This window comes from Somniosus microcephalus, chromosome 25 (genome assembly GCF_052327205.1).
Source record: "Somniosus microcephalus isolate GS21.2 chromosome 25, FLI_Smic_1.0, whole genome shotgun sequence".
NCBI classification, from domain to species: Eukaryota; Metazoa; Chordata; class Chondrichthyes; order Squaliformes; family Somniosidae; genus Somniosus; species Somniosus microcephalus.
Window position 1 is genome coordinate 262,181 of NC_141011.1, and position 10,418 is coordinate 272,598.

A 10,418-nucleotide genomic window follows, 5' to 3' on the forward strand; every position below is an offset into this window, starting at 1 on the left:
TTGGGCTAGAGGTAAATCTCTGGGGTGGAAATTCACCTCGAGTGGTGGTGCAAAACTGGCAGTTTGCAATGGATCTGAATATCAGTCGCTGCATAAACCGAGCCGCCAATCCGATACCACACATTGTGCGGCTCCGCCTGAGCTGAATGTCCAGTCCTGTATCTCTAAGAACATCGAGTTCAACAATTTCAGATAATTATCCCTGCCCCCATTTTTCATGCAGTATGATTTTTGCCATTCCCATTTGCAACATTTTATCTTTCCTGCCTCTTACAATAGTACAGGATGTTCTTTCTATTTCTTCCTCCCCTCCTAACCCCCCCCCCCCCCCTCTGTCTCTGCACCTGCTTAATATCTGTTACATCTCCAGCTTTTTCCAGTTCTGATGAAGGGTCCCAGACCTGAAACGTTAACTCTGTTTCTCTCTCCACGGACGCTGCCTGGCCTGCTGAGTATTTCCAGCATTTTCTGTTATCCAAGATAATATATCGTTCCATCTGATATGGCACTAATGATAAATATTTCATTTTTCAATCTGATCCTGTATGAGGTTTTTGGTCTGGTATGTAATGTGTAGCTCTGTAGAATTGATACTTACATCGGATCTACGGCACAGAAACAGACCATTCGGCCCAACCAGTCCATGCCGGCGTTTATGCTCCACTCGAGCCTCCACCCGTCTTTCATCATCTCACTCTATCAGCGTAACCCTCTATTCCCTTCTCCCTCATATGCTTGTCCAGCCTCCCCTTAAATGTATCTATACTATTCGCTTCAACCCCACCCTGTGGTAGCGAGTTCCACATTCTAACCACTCTGGGTAAAGAAGTTTCTTCTGAATTCCCTATTGGATTTCTCGGTGACTATCTTATATTGATGGCCTCTGGTTTTGCTCTTCTCCACAAGTGGAAACATTCTCTCTGTATCCACTCTATCAAAACCTTTCATAATTTTAAAGACCTCAATTAGGTCACCCTTCAACCTTCGTTTTTCAAGAGACAAGAGACCCAGCCTGTTCGTCCTTTCCTGATAGGTTTACTTTTGCATTTCTGGTATCATCCTTGTAAATCTCTGCACTCTCTCCAATGCCTCTATATCCTTTCTATAATATGGCGACCAGAATTGTAGGCAGTAAGTGTGGTCTAACCAAGTTTTGATAGAAGTTTAGCATAACTTCACTACTTTTCAATTCTATCCCTCTAGAAATAAACCCTAGTGCTTGGTTTGCTTTTTTTATGGCCTTGTGTTGCTACTTTTAGCGATCTGTGTATTTGTACTCCGAGATCCCTTTGTTCCTCTACCCCACCTAGACTCGCACCCTCCAAGTAATAAGTGACCTCCCTCTTTTTCCTACACAGGAGATAGGAGCAGGAGTAGGCCATTCGGCCCCTCGAGTCTGCTCCGCCATTCAATGAGATCATGGTTGATCATCCAAATTCAGTACCCTGTCCCAGCCTTCTCCCCATATCCCTTGATCCCTTTAGCCTTAAGAAATATATCTAACTCCTTCTTGAATATATTTAATGAATTGGCCTCCACTGCCTTCTGTGGTAGAGAATTCCACAGGTTCACCACTCTCTGGGTGAAGAAATTCCTCCTCATCTCTGTCTTAAATGGCTTACCCTTTATCCTTAGACTGTGAACCCTGGTTCTGGACTCCCCGGCCATCAGGAACATCCTTCCTGCATCTAGACTGTCTAGTCCTGTTAGAATTTTATAAGTTTCAATGAGATCCCCTCTCTTTTAAACTCCAGCGAGTATAAGCCCAATCGACCCAATCTCTGCTCATACGTCATTCCTGCCATCCCAGGTATCAGTCTGGTGAATCTTTGCTGCTCTCCCTCCATGGCAAGAACATCCTTCCTCAGATAAGGCAACCAAAACTGCACATAATACTCAAGGCGTGGTCTCACCAAGGCCCTGTACAACTACAGCAAGACATCCTTGTTCCTGAACTCGAACCCTCTCGCTACGAAGGCCAACATACCATTTGCCGCCTTAACCGCCTGCTGCACCTGTACGCTTACCTTCAGCAACTGGTGCACAAAGACACCCAGGTCTCGTTGCACTTCCCCTTCTCCCAATCTATTGCCGTTCAGATAATAATCTGCCTTCCTGTTTTTGCCACCAAAGTGGATAACCTTGCATTTATCCACATTATACTGCATCTGCCATGCTTCTGCCCAATCACCCAACCTGTCCAAATCATACTGAGTTTCTCGGCATCCTCCTCACAGCACACACGCCCGCCCAGCTTTGTGTCGTCTGCAAACTTGGAGATATTACATCTAGTTGTCTCGTCTAGATCATTTATATATATTGTGAATAGCTGGGGTCCTAGGACTGATCCCTGCGGTACCCCACTAGTCACTGCCTGCCACTCAGAAAAAGAGCCATTTATTCCAACTCTTGCTTCCTTTCTGCCAACCAGTTCTTTATCCAAGTCAGTACCTTGCCCCCAATCCCATGTGCCTTAATTTTGCACACTAATCTCTTATGCGGGACCTTATGGAAAGCCTTCTGAAAGTCCAAATACACCACGTCCACTGGTTCTCCCTTATCTATTTTACCAGTTACACCCTCAAAAAATTCCAGTAGATTAGTCAAGTACGATTTACCTTTTGTAAATCCATGTTGACTTTGTCCGATCCTGTCACTGTTTTCCAAGTGCTCTGCTATTACATCTTTTATAATGGACTCTAGCATTTCCCCCACTACCGATGTCAGGCTTACTGGTCTATAATTCCCCGTTTTCTCTCTACCACCTTTTTTAAATAGTGGGGTAACATTAGCTACCCTCCAATCCATGGGAACTGTTCCAGAGTCTATCGAATTTTGGAAGATGACCAGCAATGCATCTACTATTTCTAGGGCCACTTCCTTAAGTACCCTAGGATGTAGATTATCAGGCCCTGGGGATTTATCGGCCTTCAATCCCGTCAATTTCCCTAACACCATTTCCCTACAAATACGGATTTCTTTCAGTTCCTCCCTCTCATTAGACCCTATGTTCCCCGACATCTCTGGGAGGTTATTTGTGTCCTCCTTTGTGAAGGCAGAACCAAAGTATGTATTTAATTGATCTGCCATTTCTTTGTTCCCCATTATAAATTCCCCTGATTCTGACTGCAAGGGACCTACGCTTGACTTCACCAACCTTTTTCTCTTTACATATCTATAAAAGCTTTTACAGTCAGTTTTTATGTTCCCTGAAAGCTTACTCTCATATTCGATTTTCCCTCTTAATTAATCCCTTTGTCCTCCTTTGTTGAATCCTAAACTGCTCCCAATCCTCAGGTTTACTGCTTTTTCTGGCCAATTTATATGACCTCTCCTTGGATCTTATGCTATCCCTAATTTCCCTTGGTAGCCACGGTTGAGTCACATTTTTTTGTTTTATTTTTATGCCAAACAGGGATGAACAAATTCTGTAGTTCAATAATGCGATCTTTGAATGTTTGCCATTGCCTATCCACCGTCAACCAATCAATCCTACCCAACTTGCGCCTCATACCATCGTAGTTTCCTTTATTTAAATTCAGGACCCTAGTCTCTGAGTCAACTACTTCACTCTCCATCTTAATGAAGAATTCTATCATATTATGATCGCTCCGACCCAAGGGGCCTCGCACAACAAGATTACTAATTAATCCTTTTTCATTACCTAATACCCAGTCCAAGATGGCCTGATCTCTGGTTGGTTCCTCGACATATTGGTCCAGGAAACCATCCCGTATACACTCCAGGAATTCCTCCTCCACAGTATTGTTACTAATTTGGTTAACCCAATCTATATGTAGATTAAAGTCACCCATGATAACTGCTGTGCTCTTATTGCACGCGTCTCTAATTTCCCATTTACTGCCATCCCCAACCTCTGCATTACTGTTTGGGGGTCTGTATACCAGTCCCACTAATGTTTTCTGCCCCTTGGTATTTCTCAGTTCTACCCATACAGATTGCACATCATCAGAGCTAATATCCTTCCTTTCAATTGTGTTAATCCCCTCTTTAACCAGCAATGCTACCCCACCTCCTTTTCCTTTTTGCCTATCTCCTGAATATTGAATACCCCTGGATGTTGAGTTCCCAGCCTTGGTCACCCTGGAGCCATGTCTCCGTAATCCTAATCATATCATATCCGTTTACCTCTATTTGCGCAGCTAATTCATCCACCTTATTGCGAGTGCTCCTCGCATTAAGGTACAAGACCTTCAAGCTTGTTTTTTTAACACTCTTACACCTTTTAGAATTATTATTTACTGTGGCTATGTTTGATTTAATCCCTTGATGTCTCTGACTGCCACCTTTGTTTTGCTCCTTCCTGCTTTTTGCTTCTAACATAAGAACATAAGAAATAGGAGCAGGAGTAGGCCATACGGCCATTCAATAGGATCATGGCTGATCTGAATCTAGACTCATGTCCACTTCCCTGCCCTCTCCCTGTAACCCCTAATTCTCTTATCTGCTAGGAAAATGTCTATCTCCATTTTAAATTTATTTAATGTTGCAGCTTCTACAGCTCTCTGGGGTAGCAAATTCCATAGATTTACTACCCTCTGAGTGAAGAAGTTTCTCCTCATCTCAGTTTTAAAAGGGCAGCCCCTTATTCTAAGATTATGCCCCCTAGTTCTAGTCTCACCCATCAGTGGAAACATCCTCACCGCATCCACCCGATCAAGCCCCCTCATAATCTTATATGTTTCGATAAGATCGCCTCTCATTCTTCTGAACTCCAATGAGTAGAGTCCCAACCTACTCAACCTTTCCTCATACGTCAACCCCCTCATCTCTGGAATCAACCGAGTGAACCTTCTCTGAACCGCCTCGAGAGCAAGTATATCTTTTCTTAAATATGGAAAGCAAAACTACACGCAGTATTCCAGGTGTGGCCTCACCAATACCCTGTATAACTGCAGCAAGACTTCCCTGTTTTTATACTCCATCCCCCTTGCAATAAAAGCCAAGATTCCATTGGCCTTCCTGATCACCTGCTGCACCTGCATACTAACATTTTGTGTTTCATGCACCAGAACCCCCCAGATCCCTTTGTACTGTAGCACTTTGCAGTTTCTCTCCATTTAGATAATAACTTGCTCTTTGATTTTTTCTGCCAAAGTGCATAACCTCACACTTTCCAACATTATATTGCATCTGCCAAATCTCTGCCCACTCACTTTCCTCTCTCTCCCTGCTCAGGTTCCCAACCCCCTGCCATTTTAGTTTAAACCCTCCCCCAGAGCACTAGCAAACACTCCCCCTAGGACATCGGCCCCGGTTCTGCCCAGGTGCAAACTGTCCGGTTTGTACTGGTCCCACCTCCCCCAGAACCGGTTCCAGTGTCCCAGGAATTTGAATCCCTCCCCCTTGCACCATTCCTCTAGCCACGTATTCATCTGAAATATCCTTCTATTTCTACTCTGACTAGCACGTGGCACTGGTAGCAATCCTGAGATTACTACCTTTGAGGTCCTATTTTTTAATTTAACTCCTAACTCCCTATATTCAGCTTTTAGGACCTCACCCTGTTTTTTACCTATATCGTTGGTACCTGTATGCACCACGACAACTGGCTGTTCACCCTCCCCTTCCAAAATGTCCTGCAGCCGTTCTGGGACATCCTTGACCCTTGCACAGGGAGGCAACATACCATCCTGGAGTCACGTTTGCGGCCGCAGAAACGCCTATCTATTCCCCTTACAATAGAATCCCCTATTACTATAGCTCTCCCACTCTTTTTCTTCCCGTCCTGTGCAGCAGAACCACCCACGGTGCCAGGAAGTTGGCTGCTGCTGCCTTCCTCTGATAAGCCATCCTCCTCAACAATATCCAAAGTGGTATATCTGTTTGAGAGGGGGATGGTCATAGGGGACCCCTGCACTACCTGCCTGCACCTACTACTCTGCCTGGTGGTCACCCATTCTCTTCCTGCCTGTGCAGCCTTTACCTGCGGTGTGACCAACTCCCTAAATGTGTTATCCACAACGTCCTCAGCATCGCAAATGCTCCAGTATGTATCCACTCGCAGCTCCAGCGCCGCAATGCGGTCTGTCAGTAGCTGCAGCTGGATACACTTCCCGCACACATGGTCGTCAGGGACACAGGAAGTGTCCCTGATTTCCCACATAGTGCAGGAGGAGCATACCATGGCACAGAGCTCTCCTGCCATGACTTACCCTTTAATTAATTCAAATTAAATCAAATCAATCCCACCAATTACACTACAATTAAATGATATACTGAAGGGCCCTTGTTTACCAGCAGTCCCCGATACACCACAGATACCCTCTAAACTATAAACCACGAAATTTAAATTTGGAGAAAAGGAGAAAAACTCATTAACCAATCTGCTTTCTGGTGATGTCACTCTTCAATTACTTTTTACTTCTCTCTCTCCCTCTCTCTGAGCTCGGAGATTGGTAAACCTACCTGCTCCTCGCCTCTTTATATCACCGCTGCCGCTGTGGGGCCTACCTGCTCCACCGCCTCGTTTTATATCACCGCCGTCGCTGTGGGGCCTACCTGCTCCGCCACCTCATTTTATATCACAGCCGCCTCGCTCCTCACATGTCCGCCGCCGCCGTTGTGGGGCCTACCTGCTCCGCCGCCTCGTTTTAAATCACCGCCGCCTCACTCCTCACAGGTCCGCCGCCTCTGTGGGGCCTGCCTGCTCCGCCGCCTCATTTTAAATCACCGCCGCCTCACTCCTCACAGGTCCGCCGCCTCTGTGGAGCCTACCTGCTCCGCCGCCTTGTTTTATATCACCGCTGCCTCACTCCTCACAGGTCCGCAGCCGCTGTGGGGCCTACTTGCTCCACCGTCTCGTTTTATATGTACCAAAATGTAATACCTCACATTTATCCATGTTGAAATTGATTTGCCAATTATATGCCCATTCTGCAAGTTTATTAATGTCTTCCTGTAATTTGTTGCAGTCCTCTTCAGTATTAACTATCCCCCTAATTTGGTATCATCTGCAAATTTAGAAATTGTGTTTTTTGATTCCAAAGTCTAAATCGTTAATGTAAATTGTGAACAGCAGTGGTCCAGCACTGATTCTTGTGGAACACCACTACCCACCTTCTGCCACTGCGAATAGCTACCTTTACTCCTACTCTCTGCTTTCTGCCTTGAAGCCAGCCAGCAATCCATTCTGCTACTTGCCCCCTGACTCTGCATTCTCTGACCTTATTCATTAGTCTATTATGTGGTACCTTATCGACGGCCTTTTGAAAATCTAGATAAATTATATCTACTACATTACCCTTGTCTACTCTCTCTGTTACTTCTTCAAAAAATGCAATTCTATCAAGATACTGGCCTAGAAATTCAGTTCGGACGCTATTGCGGCGCTAAAGTCGGGCGCTCGGCAAATTTAGCGGCCGCCGGAAAGTGCAGGCGAGCTTGCCGAAATTCAGTAGATTTGGCCAACTTTTTGGCCGAGCGCTGCAAAAGGCGTTGGAACCCTGTGTTCAGGCGCTAATCCGGCGATGCGGCCTGATAACGCCGATTCCGGGCGCAGCGCAGGTGCGATCATGTGGTGAGTGTCAGCAGACACCCTGACGCCGGCCAGCTCTTAAAGGGGGAAGGGTCAACTTTGACTGCAGCCACGCCCTGCATGCTGTAGCCCTGCAACTAGGCCTCAGGACTGGTTGTGTACCAAATCAACGCCTGGAGGTAAAATGGAGAGGGCCCGTGAAAGAGCCCAGCGGTTCTCTGAGCATGCGCTGGGTGTGCTCCTTCATGGGGTACGCAAGAGAAGACGGGTCGTGTGCCCGGCTAGTGGCAGGAAGGCTCCCAGGAGCCAGTTCAGGGAGGCGTGGACCAAAATTGCTCGGAGGGTCTCCTCCAACTCCGATGTTCCCAGGAGTGCGGACCAGTGCCGCAAGAAATACAATGACCTATGTCCCCCTCATCCTTGCATGTGCACCTCCCATTAGGGCCAAAGGGACATCAAAGGTCTAATGCCCAGCCCTCCTGCCGCTGCAATGGCACTTGCATGTTAATCAATAGCTCTTTCTGCACTTATCACACTGTCCAAGCTATTCCACCATGGGAGGCCTCACACACAGCAACAGGGCACCACACTGTCCAAGCTATTCCACCATGGGAGGCCTCACACACAGCTACAGGGCACCACACTGTCCAAGCTATTCCACCATGGGAGGACTCACACACAACAACGGGGCACCACACTGTACTTAGACGCCCTCCTTTCTCTTGCAGGGCAAGCTGGTGAGGAACGCCAGGAGCCTGCATGTCACTGGTGGAGGCCCTCGCGATTACCAGGAGCTAACGGCTCTGGAAGAGAGGGTGGCCCGACTCCTGCGTCACCCGGTGATTGGGCCTGTGGCGCTCGGCGACGCCGACCCTATACTGGAACCCACTGGTAAGGACAGGACCGGGTGCACCTCTCTCCTTGCCCTCGCGCATCAGATCTACATCCTTCCCCACTGGCCGAAAAATGCGCATAATGCACCAGTGCGGCCTCCCTCGCTGTCGGCCTGTCCTCACTCTAAAGCTACACTTGTGCCTTCCTGCTTTCAGCTGGTGAGGAGGAGGTGCTCCCTGAAGCCCAGACAGCCAGGCCCTCGGAGGAGGAGGACGTCGAGGAGCAGCAGGAAGGCGCCACCTCGGGGGAACCCTCCTCCGCTCCAGGAGATGGCAATGAAGGGGAGACGTCAGGCGTGCCGGAGAGCCAGGGGGAGGCGGGGGAGGGGAGCCCCGAACCTGGTCCCAGTGGCATGGACTCCCGCGGCAAGGCTCCGGCGGCACGCCAGCCTTCTGCCCAGAGGGGGGAGGCGGTGGAGGGGAGGGCAGAACCTGGTCCCAGTGGCGTGGCCGCACGCGGCAAGGCTCCGGCAGCACGCCAGCCTTCTGGCCAGAGGGTGGAGGCGCCCTCCAGTCCGGACTCGGACGTCGCACAGGAGGTGCGCCTCCTGGACGAGATGTCGGCGGCGTCGGAGCGGCGGCACATCGAATTCATGGAGGTGGTGGCACAGATGCCTCATGCCATCGAAAGCCTCGCACAAAGTGTGGTGGCTTTCGGCCAATCCCAGGCCAGGGGCCTGGAGCAAATCGCAGCAGTGCACGCCAGGGGGGTGGAGCTCCTTGTGGCAGTGCATGAGAGGGGGGTGCAACAACTCAAGGCAGCGCAGCACGCCAGTCGCCAGCTGAGAGGTGCTGGGCAGACAATGGCACTGCAGATGCGGGCACATGCCGGCGCAGTTGGGGCACTGACTTCTGCCACCCTCGCACTGGTGCAGAGGCGTCGCCAGGCCAGCCGCCGCCCTGCTGCCGCACACCGGTCTGGCGACCAACAGTTTGGCGCGCTTGCTCCCCGGCCAGGCCGCCCGAGTGCACGTGTGTCTGGCGAGCAGCGCGCGCCTGGCATCACCCACCTTGTCCCCATTGGTGCAGGCGAGCCTGCCACTCCCCCAGCCAGGGTGCAAGGAGCTGCTGCAGGCAGTGAAGAGGGCCACCCACAGCTGCAGCAGCCACCAGCCGGCCCCTCCCGGGCCCGCCCTCGTGTAGGCCGACCCCCAAGGGCACCTGGCGAGACGCCTTGTCGCCCTGAAGATCCTTCCCCCAGCCTCGCCACAGCCTCACGGCCCAGCTTGAGGCGCAGCAGCAGGATGGGCCGGGGCAAAAGACGGCTGTCGACGGACTCGCCCTCTCGCCACACCGAATAGAGTGTGTTGAGCGAGGGTTTGGGTGATGCGGGGGCTTCTGTTCTGGGGGGCATTATGTTGTTTGGTTTTATGGGGGTGTTTGTGTTGTGGGGGGGGCTTGTTTTTGTTAGGCCAGTGAGGAAGGCCATTTGGATGGTGATGTTTTGTTAGTCCTCCCCAGGTTTTGGGAGTGACAGAAGTTTGTGACTGTTTTTTGGGGGTCTTCTCTGTTTTGCTCTTCCATGTGGGAAGGGCCCTGAGTTTTTGAAATAAAGATGTTTATTTATTCACCATGTGCAGGTGTCATGTTTCAAGTGGTTGTTGGGTTAACCGGCTGAGGGCTTGCGGAGCGGCTGCGTTCAGTGGCCCAGGCCATTCCCTGACAGGGGGCCTAGAAGTGTCGAGCAATAAGCCCCCGGCGGACGGCCCTTGGACCTTGTCGCTCCCTCCTGGCCTGGTGCTCCTCCTCCTCAGGGTCCTCCTGCTCGTCCTCCTGAGGTGGTGGGGCAATGTCAGGTGGCAGTGCCTGAGTCCTGCGGATAGCCAGGTTGTGGAGCATGCAGCACACGACGACGAACTGGGAGACTCTATCCGGCGAATACTGAAGAGACCCGCCCGAACGATCCAGGCAACGGAACCGTTGCTTGAGGACGCCTATCGTTTGCTCTATTAGGTTCCTTGTGGCTTGATGGCTTTCGTTGTATGCCAGCTCCGCTGGGGTCCTGGGCGCGCGGAGCGGGGTCATGA

At 50.1% G+C, this 10,418-nt stretch overlaps 1 protein-coding gene across 1 annotated transcript; it reads left to right on the plus strand.

The window, feature by feature from the left end:
* Window positions 1-4,939: 4,939 nt before the first annotated feature.
* LOC147100472 (uncharacterized) lies at window positions 4,940-9,833 on the plus strand. Its single transcript, XM_085967565.1, has 2 exons — window positions 4,940-8,389; window positions 8,548-9,833. Exon 2 carries the CDS (start codon window positions 8,745-8,747, stop codon window positions 9,690-9,692), a length of 948 nt encoding a protein of 315 aa, XP_085823691.1. The 5' UTR covers window positions 4,940-8,389; window positions 8,548-8,744; the 3' UTR covers window positions 9,693-9,833.
* The last annotated feature ends 585 nt before the right edge of the window (window positions 9,834-10,418 follow it).

Bases quoted from the DNA above. Each gene is read 5' to 3' on its own strand.
- LOC147100472 (XM_085967565.1), top strand. From the start codon at position 8,745: ATGGACTCCCGCGGCAAGGCTCCGGCGGCACGCCAGCCTTCTGCCCAG.